Raw genomic sequence first — 19,406 nt, forward strand, 5'->3', positions numbered from 1 at the left:
AGCAGGGGACATCAGGTCCATCAATGTCCTGCTTACAGCCATTCAGCGCTTCCTGAGCTTCTTGATACGCTGAGAAATTCCAGCCCTGAGCCATCACCTCCCCCCAGATTCCCCCCTTGTCCAGCCCGGGTTTTGCACCAGTTTCCAGGGGTTTTTTCTGTTCCTTGGCGACCCCAAGCGTGTTGCCCTTCCAGGTCTGTGTGTTCTGTTCCCTCTGTCCAGAAGACTTTTCCCCAGATCTTCCCAGGGCTGGCTCCTGGCCATTCAGGTCTCCACTCCAATGCCACCTCCTCAGGGAAGTCCTCCCTGATCGCCCCAGCTAACGTGACCCTTCCTCCTCCTCTCCCACTACCCTGCCCCCAGTTGCCATCACAGTGTCTTCCTTTACTTCCTTCAGAGTGTGCATCATGGTCTGAAATGGCCTTTTAGTCATTGTGACACATGTGTTGTCTCCCTCCATAGCTCCTTGAGGGTGCATCCTTGCCTGTTGGGGGGAACAGCTGTCTCCCAGCATGGCACCTGGCACATGACAGGTGTCCCCTGTGTATCTGTGCAGGGAAGGAGTTGAGGAAAGTCGTCATGAGCATCCTCCAGGCTGGTCATGTCTAGAGTGGGGTGCAGGTCCTGCACTGACAGGCAGGAAGAAAGTACTAGACCTTGTATTTACAATTACTTCTGAAAGGTTTTTTGTAATGAAACGTGTGCACCTAAGAGAGCATATATAACACATGTGAGCAGAGGTCTGTCATGACTGTCCATGCAGCCCTACTCCACCAGAGGCAGCTGCCGCCTAGAACTTTGAAGTCTTCACTCCCTTGCTGCCTTCATGGTTTCACCAGGGACGATTCCTAACAGTACGGTCTCTTCTGCGTGGTTTTGAACTTTGCCTCAATGGAATCCTGCCATCAACTCAAAGGCCATTTGCTTTTTTGGTCAACATTACATTTGTGACACACATCATCTTTTTTATTGTTTCTAGAAAGGAAATCAAGCTTCACTCTTGATGAATATACACACTGCTACAAGTACCTATGTGGAAATTATAAATTTATAAGTGAATATTCATGGGATGGGGGTACAGGAGCAAAGAGGTCAGGAGACCCTGCTGGGGGCAGTGGGTGGCCACGGCTGACACCTAGGGAGGGTCTCTAGGCCATGCCCCACTTTGCCTGCCTGACGCTCCATCTCTCTGTGTCCCCCCTCCAGTGGCTTCTCCTCGGTGGTAGCTCTGGGCGCGAGCATCATCTGTAACAAGATCCCAGGCCTGGCTCCCAGACAGCGGGCGATCTGCCAGAGCCGGCCCGACGCCATCATCGTCATAGGAGAAGGCTCGCAAATGGGCCTGGACGAGTGTCAGTTTCAGTTCCGCAATGGCCGCTGGAACTGTTCAGCGCTGGGGGAGCGCACCGTCTTCGGGAAGGAGCTCAAAGTGGGTATGTGCTCCCCCAAACACCACAAACAGCGACTTACGGGCTATGAGGAGCACTCTGGGACCCCCTCCCCTGCCCCATGCTAGAATGTCCCTCCGTATGGGGTTCTGCAAGTGCTGTGACTTGAGTGCAAGTGTCCTGATGAGGGGCAGGGCTCTGGTCTGAATCTGTACCACCCCAACCATTTATCGGCACAGTTGCAAACCAGCAACCAGTGGCCCAAATGCTAACCTGCTGATAGAGCACCGATGTTGTGTTTTAAATTGAAGCCCACTTTTAAAAATTAGCTCTTTCACCTCAAAGTGTGGATTTCTGGCTTCTTTTGAAAAACTGGCAGATCTACCAACAGCTTACACATGTGCCCACATGGTTGTAATGGGCTGGAGCTGAGAACACAGCTTCCTTTGGACAGAGCGTGGGCAGCCCACTCACCGCCACAGTCCCCACACTCCCTACTGAGGCCCAGCCTCAGCAGTCTTCTTACACGATCCCTGTAGGCTTTTCCTTTGCAACCCCTGTTTTATGGGAATGGCATGTGCACATGCACAGACACATGCATTCACATAGGATGTTAAGCCACACGTCTGACTTCTGAAGCAATTGTGAGAGCAGCCTGGTGGAAAGGGGATGGAGCGAGAGATGCTGGTCTCCAGGAGGCCCTGGTGGGTGCGGGAAGGCCATGACGGGTGTCTCCTCCCTGTGTGCATCTGGACTGGGGCAGTGACACCTCAGGCTCATTTCTGCACCTGTGAAATTCCCTGAAGGTCAGGTCAGCCTTGGGTCTCTTTGGGTTGGGTGGTTTACTTGTCCTGCTCAACTGCTCCAAGGGTACCCTTGAGTTCTCTCTTCCTTAGCCCCAACGTCAGCACAGCCGGTGGGATGTTGCAAAGACCCACCCCAAATCCAGCCACTTCTCTGCATCCTCACTGCCTCCCCTGAGGTGACACTGCTGTCACTCTGGGCTCCTGAACTGCCCCCTGTTCCCCCCACCCATCTCCCTGCTGCACCTGACAGGCAGGACCATCCTTTAAAATGGAAATCAAGTCTTGTCATTACCCTGCTTAAAACCCTTTGCAGGCTTCCCAGGATCAGAATGAAATCCCAGCGCTCATCTGGCACTGCTGGCCTCTGCCCCTCCCCTTGCTTACTTGGCCTCGTCCTGTTTCCCAAACGCACCACCACACCGGGTATTGCTTCGGGGCCTGAGCACCTCACGTGCCTTCTGACCAGGGAACTGCAAGGCCAGGGGATGGGGCTGGCTTTCAGAATGCCTGGACCAGAGGTAGCGCTGGCTTCCAGCATCTCCATGGCCGCCTCTTGGGGCAGCAAAGTGGCGTTGCAGCTCCAACACCACAACTTCCAGGTTCAAGTCCAGCCTGAAAGAGCCTTGGCCTTTCTGTAGCAGCACCTGCAAAAGTCCTAAGGTTCACTCTGATTGGACCAGCTAATGAGGCTTGACTTTGGGCCTTGTGTTCATCCCAAACTAATCGCAGTGGCCAGGGGCAACAGTGCTTTTGTTGACTAGGCCTGGAGCCACACCCAGCCCGTCTCTCAGGGGAGAGGGATGGCTCATGAGGGGACCAGCCTGCTAGGGCTGCCATAACAAGGTACCACAGGCTAGGGCCTTAAACAACAGACATTTATTCCTCACAGTTCCAGAGGCTGGGAGTCTGAGATCAGGGTGTTGTCAGGGTTGGTTTCTCCTGAGGCTCCTCTCCTTGGCTTGCACATGGCTGTGTTCTCACTGTGTCCTCACGTGGTCTTTCCTTTGTGCATGTGCCCTGGTGACTCTTGTGTCCTGGTCTCCTCTCTTATAAGGATAGCAGTTATATGGGATTACAGCCCACCCTGATGGTCTCATTTTAACTTAATTACCTCCTTAAAGATCCTATCTCCAAATAGAGTCACATTCTGCACTACTGGGGTTAGGGCTTCAACGTACGAATTTGAGGAGACACAGCTCAGTTCAAGCCACAAGCACCAGGGAGTTCGTGGTCCCTGCTTTAGGGAAAGACTTATAGGATGTGGTGGGTGCTGAGAGGTGAGACTCCCCAGAAGGGTGGATTGGTCTGGGCAGTGGAGATGGCCCTTGATTTGGGTCTCGAAGGGTGGAAAGCAGGTCACCAGACAGTGACTGGAATCCCAGGCAGAGGGAACAGCAGGGCAAAGACTCGGATGTGTGAGCAGGGGCCTGCAGCCTCAGGAGATGAGGGTGGGGAGGCCTCAGGTACGATGGCAGCCAGCTGTCAAGAGTCTTGAATCCAGGACTGTTTGAGTGTGGGGTGGCCCCACATCAGTTCCATCAACCGCCGCCCAGGTCCAGTGTGATCTCAGGGCCTAAGAAGGCCTGCACTTCCCTGTAGGCTTTTCTTTTTCTTAAATAATACAGTGAACCCGCCTGGAATCCACCACCTGACACAGCAACCAGAACATGAACAGGCGATTGTCATCTGCTCTGTTAGCCTCCCTCCGGCCTCTCCTACTCTCCCTCCAAAGCCAAGCTTTCTCTGTCCCGAATCTTGGGTGTCCCACGCCATTGCTTGTTTATGTTGAATTTATTACCAGGATATATTCCCCCAAAGTAAATTATTTCATTTCAGTTGTATTTGATTGTAATGGTGCCAAGTCCCACCCCGCCACCGATCAGTGCTGTCCACACCTGTCCAACACTTGGTGGTGTCCACACTTCTACGTTTTTGCCCAGTGAACAGGTGTAAAATGCAATATCACCATTGCCTTGCTCTGCATTTCCCTGAGAAGTGACAGGGTTGGAATCTCTTCCTGTACTTCCTGGCTGCACATTTTCACTCTTCTCTGAGTTGCCTCCTCATGCGTTTTGCCCATTCTTTAGTCAGGTTGAGAGTCTTCCCGTCAGGTGTGGCTGCTGGGGCTGTGCTGGAACATTGGCAACAAGGGCTGCACCAGGCAGCACCACGGGGAGGGGGTCCTGTGGGCCTCACTCTCTCCTGTCACTCACCTTTTCACTGAGGACCACTGTGGGCCAGCAGCGGGAACGGCCCTTCCTTGTACGACATCACACTGGGTCCCCATTGCCCCCAGAAGGAGGGACATCCACCTCCATCTGAGTGTTAGAGACAGGCTCGCAGTGAGGCAGAGCCTGACCAAAGTCATGCAGCTGTTTGTGGCTGTGCTGAGATGCGTGGTGAGTTCCCTGTTTCTGGAAGGATTCCTCTGTTTGTGTGAGCCTGCCAGATCTGAGATTCCCAGGGCTGCTGAGTACTGAGAGCCTCCAGTCTTGTTGCTGGGCGGTGGGCAGCAAACAAGCCCTGGGAATGGGAGTCACACGGCCGGGTTTGCATCCCAGCCCCACCCTACTCTGCTGATAACGCTGGGTGAGACCTTTGCCTCTCTGACCTCAGTCTGCCTATCTGCAGAATGGGGACGCCACACAGCCCTCCTTGCCAGGTGGCAGCGACATCATGTGATACAGGATGGAAGACCCTGGCACCTGGTGGGTTTGAGCCATCAGAGGATGTCCCTTTCCTCCTGCCAGGAGGCCTGTGTGTTTATTCATAAGAAGCGGACCTCAAGGAATTGGGGGTGCAAGCTCTGGATTTTATTCTTGGTGCAGTAGAAGATCTTAGTCCGGTTACTAATCTAAACTCACCATTTTGACTCTGCCTCAATATTCCCAAATGTGTCCACTTCTCACCACCTCCTCCTGGTTCAGACTTCCATCTTCAGAGGGTTATGGCCCCAACAACCACATCAACCTCCTAATGTACCCGTCTCTTCTCTCTTGGACCCCAGTCCATGCAGCTGTCTAGCATCCTATCTTCCCAGGGTCACCCTGAGCATGGCATCCCCCTGCGTACAACCCGATGGTGGTTTCCTGTTGCTCTGAGAATAACATGCAGACTCGTCCCCTGCTCTTTTATGGATCACCACCAAGGTCATCCCCACCACAGGGCCTCTGTCCTTGCTGTTCCCTTTGCCTGGATGCTCTTCCCAGATATTGTCTGGACTCGCTCCCTCCATCCTTCCATTCTTGGCTCACCTGTCACCCCTCAGAGAAGGCTTCACCCCCTCTCTATGTAGACCGCCATTCCTATCTACCTCCAGCTGGCCATATTTTTCTTAAGGCTACTTTGCTATTCCAGAACGTACTCTCTATGATTCACTCATTTGTGCAGCACTGTGTAATGACTTAGCTCTGAAGCTACCTGCTTCTCCATTTACTTGATCCCATGGGAATGGTCCCAGTACCTGTCTCAAGGAGAATGAGATGACTCTTTCCACGTAGAGCACTCAGGACCATGCCTGGCACACAGGAAGGCTCCATAAGTCCTGCTTGTGTTGTGATTATTGTCTGTCTCTCTGGCCAGAGGAAGCTCCATGACGGAGCAAAGGCCTCTGACACTGGGCCTAGCACATGCAAGGCACAGCCACTATGGGTGGGCCTAGTGAATTAGGGATGCCCCAAATACAAGACTGAACTTTCATCTTACATTTTCATTCAGATTTGTTTTAGCCCAGCATTCCCACTCATCCAAATCTCTTTGAATATTGCTTTGACCAACTCTTCTGTTAGCTCTCCCTTCCACCTTTGCGTGGCTTCAAATGCATGAAAATCTTGTTGAGGTCAAGGCTTAGGAAAGACCCCTATGGCATGACTCCAGAGGAGTGGGGCCCAGGATCTGTTCAGCAGAACACTCATCCCACCCTCCACCCCACCCCCACTACCAGCTGCCCTGGGGAGAAAAGAGGGTTCCACGGACAATCAACATGGGGACGCAGCGTTTTATAGTCCTTGCTTCTAGAGAGTCAGAGTGCCCCTCAGCATATTAAAGACCCTGAAAAGTCCTGCAGCCAAGAAAGCAGCTTGAGCAGGCTTAGACTGGAGGGGCCACTCTTTTCCAACCTTGAACTCACTGACTGTCCTGTGGAGCTGACCTTCAGAGGCACTCACACCAGGAAACAGCACTCTGGAGACCCTTGCAGGCTGACCATACTCAGAATGTGGTTTTTGTACCAACCTGGGAATCTGCCAAAATTATATTCACCCATCCCCAATTTCAACATCTTTCCCGAAGGGTACAGAAGAAGCAAATCCTGGCTTCTGACATTGATGTGAAATCTATTCTAATCAGCATTAGTCCACCACAAAACTCAAAATACCTGGTTTCCTATACAAGTACAGTATAACATTCACATAAACATAGAAGGTATATACCATAATGTACTGTGTAAAACGAAGAGTATGTATCAAAAACATAACTATCCGCACACACACACACTCACTTTCACATGCGCAGTCATTCACTTGTTCAGCTGTTGAGGCTTCACAGACAAGTAATCCAGGTCCCCACAACCTAGTGTTCAATTCAGTATGGAATAAGGATGGAGGCAGTGCTGGGCCACAAGTGGAGGGAGGGGATATCAGGAAGGCCCCTCACAGGAGGGGACATTGCAGCCACGTCTTGCAGATATGGAGCTAACCAATAATGCATCTAATAAGAGTTACTGTTCGTTGATTCTTACCAGGTGTAGGCCAATGTCATGTGCATTGTCTTTACTCCTCCCAACAACCTCAGGAGGTAGATATTTTATTATTCCCATTTTACAAATGGGAAAACTGAAACCTTGAGACATGAGTTAACTCACTCAAGGTCCCACCACTGAGAAGTAGAGCCAGTGAATCCAGGTAATCAACTTCCAGGGCCCTGCTTTGAAACCACATGGGCTACGGTCACTGCCCCTCACCAGGCAGGTGGGACAGGAAGGCCATTTCCAGCTGAGAGAACAGTATGTGCACAGGTGCAAGGTAGGAAGGGGCAGATGTTGACCATTGATGGGTGGTCAGCAGTGCGCCCCTGTCAGTGGGAAGAGAGACCCTTAGATGGTGCAGAGGCAGGAGAAAAGGGCCGAGGCTGGGGGCTTGAACCTCCCCCTCCCCCAGTTTCCATCTCTTGGGCCTGTTACCCCACCAGTCTCAGACACACACTCCCTGCACCCCCAGATCTTCCAGTTTTTCATTAACAGGCTCCCTTGGTCCTCTGGATGGAGACAGCCACATGTAGCATTCTGAGCCTGGAGGGGCTATGAGCTGCCATGCCACAGGGCTGGCAAGGGCCACCTTTTTCCATCTGTATGTTTTCCAAATCATCATATACTTCAGCTGGTGTCACTGCAGATTGCTCACTCTCTGACCCATTGGCTTTAAATAGCAAAAGAAAAAAATACAATGTACTTTGTGGTTTCCAGTAAGATACCGTAAATACACCCAGATAATATTCCGGTGCAAACCATTTACAGTGGCTGCACAGGGCGGTGGAATGGAATCTTTCGGGCAGGCTTGGACCTCAGTGTATTTCCTCTGTCCCCATCGGGATCACTGTGGGGCTGGAAGGCACAGAGGGCATCAGCAGCTCCCCACGTTCTCTCACCACTGTGTATCGAGCACCGTCCAGGGCCTCTTTGTGCAGGTCTCATTTCACCTTCACAGCAACATGGCATTGTCCTCCTGAGGATTTCCATTTCACAGATGGGGAAGCTGAGACACAGGGAGGCAGAGTCCTTGCTCAGGGTTGCCCAGCTGAATAAGGAGTAGAGCAGGACTGACAAGCTCCTTCTTATCCCAATTCTGAGCTGAAGCCACCTGGGGTTTCCCAAGAGGGCGGTTCCCTGGGCTTCTGGATGGAAACTTTACCTGAGATGTGGGTAGATTGAGAGTTCAGGAGGGTGTGGTGGAAGTGAGGCCAGGGACTCCGCACAGGGAGCCAGGAGAACCTGGTTCCAATCCCCTGGCCTCCAAGTCACTGGTTACTTTGGGCAAGTCTCCCTGCCTCTGTGAACTTATCCTTCAAGGAAAACCCCTCTGGCTTTATGTCTGTGGCTCTGGGAGTCTAGTCTCTGATTCGGGGACAGGAGGACAAGGCGTCTGCCCAGGCAGGATGGTGGAGGCCAACAGGACCTGCTCCCACCACCAGCCACCCCTGGGCCTCGAGCTGTCTCCCAACAGAGAGCCTCCCCTCTCAGAAGTCACCACCCAGCTGGCCCCTGCTCCCATCGCCACCCTGTTTTACATTCTTAAGAGTCCTCAGCTGCCCCTGGGTGGCCTGACCTTGCTGTCTGTTCCCCCGTGAAGGCAAGACCATGTCCAGATCCCTTATATCAGTTTCCCTAGCCCCTGGCACAGTGCCTGGCATATAGCAGGTGCTCAAGAAATATCTGTTGAGTGAAGGAACAGACGGCTTGGTCAAGGAGGTGGAGAGGAGGGCAGGGTTGGACAGAGGTTCTCTGCTTCTGGGCGGGAGGGAGAGATGAGTCAGCAGACTGTCAGCACCTCCAGAGAGAGAGAGGGGTGGTTCTGTTCCTGGAGGGCACACAGTCAGCGACGTCCAAGCCCAGTGTCCACTCACTGGACCCATGTGGAGGATCGGAGAAGGAGCATGGGCTGGAGCTAGTAGGACTGGAGTCCTGGAGCTTGGCTGTACAGACTCAAATACTTGCAGGTTACATCACTTCTCTGGGCCTCAGTTTCCACATCTGTGGAATGGAGATCATAATAGTCCACACTTCATAGGGTGTTTCCAGGATTAAGTGAGTTGATCTATATTGAGTGCCTAGAACAGAGCCTGGCAAGTAGTAAGCCTTTTATAACACTTTGCTCTGCCTTGTGTAAACCATGTGCCATTGGGCGTATCACCTTTCTCCATTTCTGCAGCAATAAAACAGATGTCTTAGAGCCACTCTTGTAGATATCTTGTAAGAGACAAATGAGATGGCATTCGGGCAACTGCCCACCCAGAGGGGCCCCAGGCAGCATGTGTGGTCAAGGTGTGGGGAATCCTCTGAAGTGCTTGCAGACAGCGTGTGGCCTCCAGGTTTGCATCCTGGCCCCTCCTGGGCAAGTCACCTCCCCTCTCCGAGCCTCCATTTCCCCACCCCACCTGGAGTCAGAAGGAGGCATGGACGGAAGGAGTTGAACATGTCCTCTCACCCTGAGTCTGAGATTCTAGGATCCGGGGAACATTTCCTATTTTCTTTTTACTGTCACACCCTGTTCTGAGCTTAGCAAGACATGCGATTGGAATGGATCTGATCAATTATTTATTGCCAAGTTTTAACTGATAACAACTGAATGCTGTCTCTTGGCAGAAATAAGTCCATTTTGATAAGAGTTGATGCCTTAAGCCAAAGTCATCTCTCTCTGACTGTGGGGTTTCAGATGCGCTGATGGGCCGGGGAGGGACGTGAGTGGGGCTGAGGAAGGACACTGCCCAACTTGGGCCTCAGATCCCAGCTCTGGCAGGTTTCTAGGTGGGTGACCTCAGCAAATCCCTTGATTTCTCAGAGCCTCTGTTCCCTCAACTGAAAACTGTGGAGAGTGGTGTCCACCATTGGGGGCTGCCACAAAATATGGCACGGAGAGCCAAGCGTGGGTGTGGCACATAAAAGGCTCAACAAATGTTACTTCCTCTCAATCCTTCACCCCCCCAAAAAAACCCCAAGCTTCCAATTAATTCTGTGCTATACCCTGGGGGCAATCTTGCTGAATGGGTGGAGTTTATCACAGGCTCCATGTTTGCCCGTCAGAGCCTCTTTGAGCCTCAGTTTCCTCATCTGCAACAAGGGGATGCTGTTATTACCTCCCCCAAGGGGTTGTTTTCCTAGGGAGCAGATGCACTTCCTCTTCTGCAGCACCCATGAGCATGGAGCCTGGCAAATAACAATCACCAATAAAGACCATGTGGTTGTTGGCCACTGTTCAGAGCTTCCTTTCATTCATTTACTCATTCAACAGGTATTTTCTGAGTACCTACTATATGCCGGGCCCTGGGGACATAGCAGGGAATGTGACAAAGTGCTTGCCTTCAAGGACATTTACATTCTAGAGGGGTAGTAGCAGAGGGTGGTGGAGCTGGTACAGGGAACAGACAATAATCAAATAGTCTAAATGGCAGGTAGCGATAAGCTACAGAGAAAGCTGAAGCACAGGGAGGTTTCTCTCTGTACCTCCCAACAATGCCTACATTTTCATCAATTACAATAATTGTAATGCTCACTACCATTTATTTAAGCACCTGCTATGTGCCAGGTGCTATTAACAGATGACGAAACGGAGGCTCAGAGAGGGTAAGTGACTTGCCCAAGGTCACACAGCTCCTGGCAGGGTTGAAATTGGAACTCAGGCCTGTCTCATTTATTCATCCCTCACACATAGCAGGAGTTGGAGAGAGTGGGAGTGAGACAGACACCACCCCTTTGCCTCAAGAACCTGACACTTGGCTGGGCAGACAGACCCTGGATCAGTCCATGCACTTGCATCCACCTGATGCTGTCTTGTCCTTTGGGACATCGTGGAGCACGACGAGGCTGAAATGGGATTTGGTGATAGTAAAAATAATAATAGCATCAACTTGGCTTTTACAGAACACTTACTATATGCCAGACACGGCACTCAGCACTTTCCCCTTGTTCTGAGTTTCAATCCACTCAGAGGCACACATGCCATCATTGTGCCCATTTCACAGAGGAAGTGACAGCAGCTCACAGAGGTTAACAGGCCCAATGTTAAACAGCCAGCGGATGCCCAGGGCAGTTTCCTCAGTGGTCAGTGGGGTGGGGCATGGTGGAACTGGACAGTCCCAGTCTAATGCTGGCGAGCAAGGCCAACGTCAAGGCCAATGGCAAGGGTCAACAGTGACTTATCAACGTCCGGAAAGGCTGGGCTTTACCAGCCAGTACCTGTGTCCCTGGGAGCTCTGAAGCCAAGAATGACTGTCCTTCATTGTTTCTCAGCCCCTCAGGAGCAGTGAGACTGAGGCAAGGGCCAGTTTTGGAGGGAGGGGTGGCCATGGCACATGATGAGACTCCACTCTGATCTGAGGTCCACCTTGAGCTCAGGGGAGGTAAATGCGTCCCAGGGGGCAGCTGCCCTTCCCCCACCTTGGGATGCTCGTGGGTGGAAACAGGTCTTTAGTTAGCTGTCTGTTCCTCATCATCTGCTTCATAATATGATGCTCAGGAGACTCAGAGAACCCCAGTGGGGGTTAGAGTGGGACCCACAAAATCACAGGAGGAGTGCTGGGCTGGCAGTCCCCCACCCTCCCCGGGGAGGCCTGGCTCCCCACCCCCTCCTCTATTTGCACACTCAACTCTCAGTCTGATAAAGGGGGTACAGTCTCCTTTCAGCTGCTGCGGGCTGCCAGCAGCACCCACCTGCTGCACCTTGGAGTCATTTAATCCCCAGGGACAGTTCTTGGCCTATATGGGTGTCCGGGGGCTGGGACTGCAACTCAGCTCTGCTGCCCACCAGTTGGGTGTTCTGGACAAACCAGACATTTATCTTGGCCTGAGTTTCTTCAACTGTAGATGAAAACCCCCACTCCTTTCCTCTCAGCCCTCTTGTAAGGACCTTTTACCACTGTCATCAATAGAAACTGTCCTAACGCTAGTGGTGGGCGCCACTTTTCCATGCTGAGCTCTGTGCTAAGTGCTTTACCATTGTTAATTGTTTCTAGTCCTCTCAGCCACCCTAACCAATTAGATATTGTTATGATCCCATTTTACAGTGGAGGGACTAGAGCACAGAGAGGTTAGGTGACTCACCCAAGGTCACACAGCTAGAAAGTGGTGAAAGTGCGGGAGACGTCTCCCCCGTCCTCCATCTGATTGTTCTTTTCTCTGATGTCCTTGAGGTCTAATCTTAATGTTGGCTGTCTCCCCTACTGTTTTGTTCTTTGGTGCATTTGATACTCTGCAGTATGGGCTGATGCCCGGTGGTGTCGGGGGGTGGGGGGGCTTTCTCTTTGCTCCTCTAGGGGCCCTGCCTGGGGAATCACTGGCCTGGGGTCAGTCTTCCCACTTGCCTTGGAGCATGCAGGGAGATAAACTTGAGTCAGAAATCTGTGCGAAGACAGAAATGTGGCTACCAGTTCCCTGGAGATCCTGGATTCCCTCCACCCCCTCCCACCTCCTGCTCTGGCTACTTGTTGTCTGGGAGGTGCAGATTTTTCCTTTCTGCCCTTTCTCTGGGGAGTCTGTCCACCAAGTTCTATCCCTTTTCCAATGCCCTGCCTCAGCGGGGCTCAAGGACTAGTCTCCTGTCCCTTCGTGGCCTTATCGAAAGCTCCCTCATTTGCAGAGTCCAGCAACACAAAAATGGCCATATTTCATTCCTCCTCACCCTCCTGTCAGTTGGTCTTCAACACATGGCCTCGGTAGGTTCCCTTGTCCTCCTTGAGCACAGCCAAACATTGGTAGATCTTACGTAGCGTTTCTTGATTTCATATAATACAGGCACTGTTGGGTCTTATTGCCACTAGAAGTGGGGCCTGTAGCTGCCCCCTGTGGCTGCTCTGTGCCAGGCCCTCTGTTTGGCACATGTTACACAGAGATGTTTTCTAGCACCAAGGAAATGATAAATGCAGAGTCGGAAACCCAGCAGGTGCTCAAATAATGCCCTTTGCAAGTCTCAAAGGTTGAGGTGCTATTGAGGGGAGGGCAGAAGCTTCATTCCCGAGTGTCCAGTTCAGGCACATTAGCTGAACCAGGCACTGGGCTAAGCATTTCACATGCCCTCTCTCCTTTACCTTCTCGGCAGCTCCTATCAGGTAGGCATTATCCACATTTCATAAACGAGGAGACTGAGGCTCAGAGAGGAGAAGGGACTCACCCAAGCCACAGTCAGTAAGTGGTGGAGCTGCAATTTGAACTTAGGTGCTCAGGCTCCAGAGCCCCTGTGTTCCCAGGGATGCCATGGGTGGGCTGGCATGGAATGCCAGAACAAAGCCGGCCCTGGCACAGGGACGCTGTGCAGTCTAGCAGGTGGCCAGGCCTGCGTCCTGCAGGGTGGGAAGGCAGCCATGGGGGGACAGGTTGTTTGTGTCTTAGCAGCCTGGTGAGGGAGGTCGCAGGGTGGTTGAGGTGGGTGAGGAAAGGATCTGGCCGAGTGTGAGTTGGAGCAACCTGGAAGTTGTCTCATCCACCTCCTCTCCCACTGCCCAAACCACCTCCACCTCAGTATCCTGAAACTTTTCTCCAGGCCCCATTTTGCCTGGTTAGCTCTGCCTCATCCTCCAGCTCCAGCCTCAGGGGCCTCTTCTTCCAGGATGCCTTCCCTGAAGACCAGCCCGCCCTCACCTGCGAGCAAATGTGCCAAGTGCTCATTCAGGGCTTATACACATGCAGGGCTTCCCGTAGATTGCCCTGTCAGTCTTCACCCTATAAAGCAGACACTGTTCTTGAACCCATTTTGCAGGTGGGGAGACTGAGGCCAGGAGAGGCTGAGAAGCAGGTGGAAGCACCATATTTGCAGCAGGCCTGAGTGACTCTCTGCCCAGGGTGCTATCTCTTACACTCCAGCCTCTCAGGACCCCTCCACTTCCACTGGAGATGCTCGCAGTCTGTGAGGGGGCCACAGAGCAGGGGAAGCGACAGACATCTCAAATAGCCAGTGACACACAGCAGTGTAATAGTGGCCATGAGAACGAGAGCTACTGTGTCAGGCAGGTGCCATGAGCCAAGTACAGGGCTGAGAGCATTATACAAACTCTTCTAGTTCTCCATCATCGCCATGAGAAAGGTACTATCGATATGTTCACATTTTATAGCCAAGGAGACCGAGGCACAGGGAGGGGATGTTGTTGGTTGAAAGTCACAGAGTCAGGGGTTGCTTTTGCTAGGATTTAAGCTTGGGCCTTCTGGCTCCAGAGCCTGTGCACACTGTAGGTGTTCAAGAAATGCTGCTTTGCAATGCTGTGAGCCTTGTACACATGTACAGGTAACATGGACATGTTGAGTGTGCTTGAGATTGGAGAGCAGACATGGGCTAGAGGGGTCCTTCATCCGACCTTTCAGAGCTTGGGCACAAGCCCATGTGCCTTACTTCTCTAATGCTCATCAATGCCCCAAGGGGTTGGGGATTGAATGGCTGTGTGAATAATGGGGGTGCATAGGTACTGTCAGCACCCCAAGAGGGAGCTTTTTGGAAGTTAGGAATGGGCGTTCAGTCTGTCTTTGTGGAGCCTTCTCCTGAGGTGGGCTGGGATCTGACCGCAGTCTTTCCACTCTTCTCACCCCTTGCAGGGAGCCGGGAGGCTGCCTTCACATACGCCATCATTGCCGCCGGTGTGGCCCACGCCATCACAGCTGCCTGCACCCAGGGCAACCTGAGTGACTGTGGCTGTGACAAGGAGAAGCAAGGCCAGTACCATCGGGACGAGGGCTGGAAGTGGGGTGGCTGCTCGGCTGACATCCGCTACGGCATCGGCTTCGCCAAGGTGTTTGTGGATGCCCGGGAGATCAAGCAGAATGCCAGGACTCTCATGAACTTACACAATAACGAGGCGGGCCGAAAGGTAGGTGGCAGGGAGGGCACCAGCGGCTCCGGCGGGGGTGCTGCGAGGCAGCTCGGTCCTAACATCTGCTGCTGCGCGTGTGCTGAGGAGCCGTGCTCTGCCTGACTGTGGCATCGATTTACTGCTTGTCAGGGTTTGTGCTATGGTGTGACACTGGTCAGTTCCTGGAGAGGTTGAATAACTGAAGCTCTGTTCAAACTAATTGGATGTTACTCAGCCAAGAGGGACAATGTGAACTCTTATCCTTGGGTCTGTGAAATCAGCTGTACGTAACTCACCAGGAATAAGAACCGGGGTGAGCTTAGGAGGAGTTATCCAGGTGATTCAGCTTCCGCAGCAGCCAGCCTCTCTTCCGTCATCTTAACCAGGATCTGGAGCTCGAAATAAAGAGTTCCCTTTTCATTGCCTCTTCGGAAACTCCTGAATTCTGTGCTCTCAGCTTAGAGGAGAGTCAGGGATGTTTCTAGTGGAGGTGGTTGGGGTAGAAATGGGGCTGGACACCCCATCCTATGAGGAGCTCATTGTCCCAGAACAGGAGGAGCAAATGGGTCTGCAGGCCCAGAGCACACCCTGCCCACGGGGTGGGGGGCAGCCACAGGGAGGCAGGTCCGGCCATTGGGAGAACCAGCCATAGCCACTGAGAAACCAATCGAGTTATTAAGAAAGGAGTGAGCTCCCCATCCCAGAAAGTATTCAAGCAGAGGCAGCTTAACCAGGCATCTTGGGGCACCGGCCATTGGGAGAACCAGCCATAGCCACTGAGAAACCAATCGAGTTATTAAGAAAGGATTGAGCTCCCCATCCCAGAAAGTATTCAAGCAGAGGCAGCTTAACCAGGCATCTTGGGGCACCCACGTCAGGGCTATCTGGCTTGAGCAGTGTTGTGGGCTGAGGCCTGAGGTCGGGAGTCGGCTCTGGAAGTGCCTGTGAAGGATGAGGTGCTCAGAGGCCACCCTGGAGCCCCCAGGCCTAGGAGGCGCTGGGAGGGGAAGGCTCTGCGTGGGGTCTGAACTCCATAAAGAAGCGTCTGTGAGCCAGGGGAGGGAGGGCTCCTGGTAGCTACCTGGGTGGGGGATAGACTACTGCAGTGACAGGATGTGTGGCATCACCAGGGGCCACAAGCACAGGTGCCCACGGGGGCCAGGCGGCAATAGATGCAGAGAATCCATGCACAGGGCTGTGGTGAGCCCGGAACACAGGCCAGGTGTGCAGAGGAATGGGCGGGGCCGTCAGGCCCTTCTCCTGCTGCTCTTCGCTCCTCCATCCCTGCCTCCCTCCTCTCAGGCCTCTGGCCACATCCTGTGTGTCAGAGCCTCCCAGCAGACCATGGTGAGTCACACTGGGGAGCCACTCACCTGGCCTGCCCCAGGATGATGTCCTGGGTAAACGAGGCCCTGCCTGTCCAGTGCCCCTGCTGAGCTCCTGCCCACGGCTGGCACATCCCTGCAGGGTCCTCAGCTGCTCCTTCCTCCCCATTTCTGTTGTCAGATCACTCTGCAGGTCATTGGTACAGTCACAGGATCCCTCCTGCCCGTGAAGCTCTCACTCCCTGGAGGCAAACAGGAGGAAGGCGAGTGGCTTTCCTCTCCCAGCCTCGGGTTCCTCATCTGTGACTCGCTGGTCGGGCATTGGTGAGAACTGAAGGAGAGTAACACACGGCCTGGCCTGCGGCAAGTCAGGTTCAAGGTAGATGAGGCAGGAGAGTGTTTTACAAGCCACGCCAGGTGTGAGGCTCAGGGTCGCTGTTCAGTCACGTTGTCACTAGCCTGAGGGCGATGTAGACACTGGGGCTCTCAGAGGTCATGAGACCACCCTCTGTGGGCTTCCTGGAGGAGGCAGGCACCAAAGATGAGTGAGGTGAGGTTAGGCAGACAAGAGAGGTGCAGGCGACCAGGTCTGGGGGATGAGGGAGTGGACAAAAGCTCAAAGGTGGGGCCACGGGGCCAGTTCAGGGGCACAGATTGGCTGGTCTGTGGGTCCCTGCAGGGGTAACAGCAGCTGGGTCAAGCAGTAAAAGCCTTGCGTTCTGCCCCAGACCTTCCTGTGGTCGCCTTCTCTGTATCGTTCAAGTTTCAGCCATGGCGCCTCCTCCTCAGAGAAGCTTCCCTTTCAATTCCCTCCTAGACCTTCCTCAGGAGTGCCCGTTCCATGGCTTTCCTCCCTCCCTAGACTGTCAGCTTGACGAAGGCAGAGACCCTGGGAGTCAGTCACAGCTGCACCCAGAGCCAGGCAAACAGCAGGCACTTTGTAATGTGGGGCGGATGGATGAGTACCTTGTGATCACTAGGGAGCCACTGACAGTTCTGGAGCAGGGGAGGGGCAGAAGTCATAGAAACAACTCTTGGGAGACAAAGTGAGGTCTTGGGCTGGGTCAGGAATGGGTGTGGGCAAAGTGCAGGCCGGGCCTGACCTGATGTTTCTGAGCAGGAACAGCTCTGGAGCTCAGGGAAACCCAGCGGAAGGGACACTCCCTGCCTGCCCACATCCACTCTGTTTAGGAGGACCCTTGGGGGTGGCTTCCTGGAAAGGCAGCTCAACCAGACACTATGTATTTCCTAAGCCAAGAGGTGGAATTGGGGACTCCCCGTGTACACCAGGAGAGGCCCGAACAACCACCAGTTGGACCCTTTGTGCTACAGGGGTGAAAATGGAGGCCCAGAGAGGGTCCCACCTAGCCCTCAGGCAATCAGGACAGTGGCCACACATGTCAGCCAGAGCTTGGCAGAAAGGTGGACTCCCAGCTAGACCCAGGTGGCTAGGCCCTCCTCCCTGTCACAGACATGTGTGACCCAAAGGCCCAGATGTGGATCCACTTGGGCAGGAGCAAAGACAGCCACCAGCTGCTGTGGGTTCCATCCCCTCTTGGGACCTCAGTTTCCCCATCTGTCAGTTGGGCCTATGACCCTGGCCTTGTTCTGGATCACCGGGTGCCAGTCATTTCCTCAGGATCTTGCGGTATACCGTTTATTCGAAGGCATTGGGCCACTCCAGAACTGCCCCCTAGAACCCCCCAACAGGCTGCCGTGGGCCCCATGCACTGCGGAGTTGGGGAACCAACAGGAGACAAGGGGCCAGCCACTGCCGCTCCTGGCTGAGCGTCCTGGAAAGGATTGCAGATGTGTTTATCCCCCGCTCCTTCACTCCTGCCACAAGGAGACAAGACTCAACCTGACCACAGGCTCTGGGTGGGGCTTGTTGGCAGCTGGCGTGAGAGGAAGAGGAGGTAGGGGAAGCCAGGAAGGGGTGCCCACGTGCCTTCTGCAGGCCCAATGAGGGGCTGCCTCCAGGGCTGCAGGGGAGCCCCAACTCACCTGCAGATGAGGAGGAATGAATGCTGCAGGGGCATCCTGCTCTCCCAGCTCTCCAGTTTGGGTCTGAGCCCAGGCAGAGCCAGGCCCTCACCAGCGGCCGGATGTGGGCCATGGGGCTGGGCAGGTAGAGGCACCTCTGCCGGCCAGCTTTCCCTCATCGTCCAGTGCCATCATGTGCTCTGCAGGGGCAGATCATAGGACAGTCATGGTAGAAGATAGCAGTGGGGTGTGCGAACATCTTTGGGGGGGGTGGTTTTAGAATTATAGTCCGTCCTATTGGCATTTTAGGGCCATACCACTTTTGAATGGGAATCACCAACTGTTCAGGTTGGGACTGTAGAATATTAGGTTCACGTGCTAGCACATGGGGTTTGGAATCAGAGGATCTCTGGTTGGGAGGGAGAGAGGAGTCAGAAGCATCGTGCTGAAATCCTTGGATGGCAGAATCTTTGCGGCTTTGAATCATTCCTTTCCAGCCTTATGGGCAGTGGGGAGATGAGTTACCCACATTTCTTGCCCTCAAGACTAGAGGCTTAGTCTAGCGAGAGAGATTGGAGGAGCAAAAGCTGTGATCTGGGGCAACACACTGCAGGAGAAACATGACACAGAAGATTCAGAGAGGAGGTCAGAGCAGAGGTCTGAAGACCCCCAAGGGGAAGAAGAAGGGACCTCCTAGCAGGGCTCTGAAGGGTAAGTAGGGGTCCCCCAGGTGGGCTAGGCAACAGGGAGGAAGAGGGCCGTTCAGACAGCAGCAGGCATGAAGTCCTAAAAAAGCACCGTGTGGGGTCTCCCTGTGGCTGAGGGTGAGGGGTGATGGTGACGAGGCTGCAGAGGGGGCTGGAGCCAGACTCAAGGCTTTGAATGCCAGGCCAAGGGGCGGACTTCCTCCTTATGCCAGAGGTGCCCAGGAGAGGCTTTGGTGGGGAGGGCCGTTGCAGGTTTCTGTTCTTCTCTGGGACAGAGTTGGTGCCTAAACTCAGCAGGAGCCTCGGGGTGGGTGGTAGGGAAGACTGTTTAGGAAGCAGAATAGGCAGGACCCACCTCAGGTTGTTTGGGATGATGGAAGGAGGCCACCCTTCACGGGGGCCAGGGAGACTGGTTTTAGGGGAAAATGATTAGGGTTCTTTTGGGTTGGGGGTGGGAGATCCTGTGGGCTGCAGGGGGGACACCCAAGGCCACCAGTGCTTGGATCTGAACTCTGGGGAGAGGTCCTGGCTGGAGCTACGTCCTGGCAGCCACGAGTAGGAGGGGTAGGGGAAGCCCTGGTGTTTGTAGCATTGCCCGGTGGGAGGATTAAAGGGGTATAGCAGGAGAGCCCAGGCCACAGCCTGGAAACACGG

General features: G+C 53.7%; 1 protein-coding gene across 1 annotated transcript in view; it reads left to right on the forward strand.

Moving 5' to 3' along the window:
• Positions 1-1,212: 1,212 nt before the first annotated feature.
• WNT7A (wingless-type MMTV integration site family, member 7A) overlaps positions 1,213-19,406 on the forward strand; it is a 62,345-nt gene continuing 44,151 nt past the window's right edge. Inside the window, exons 1-2 of the mRNA XM_008572965.1 lie at positions 1,213-1,433; positions 14,484-14,755. Of these exons, the coding sequence (XP_008571187.1) occupies positions 1,337-1,433; positions 14,484-14,755 (369 nt within the window). The 5' untranslated portion in view covers positions 1,213-1,336. The remainder of the gene's footprint in view (positions 1,434-14,483; positions 14,756-19,406) is intronic.

This window comes from Galeopterus variegatus, unplaced genomic scaffold (assembly GCF_000696425.1).
Source record: "Galeopterus variegatus unplaced genomic scaffold, G_variegatus-3.0.2 Scaffold855, whole genome shotgun sequence".
In the NCBI taxonomy this organism is placed as follows: Eukaryota; Metazoa; Chordata; class Mammalia; order Dermoptera; family Cynocephalidae; genus Galeopterus; species Galeopterus variegatus.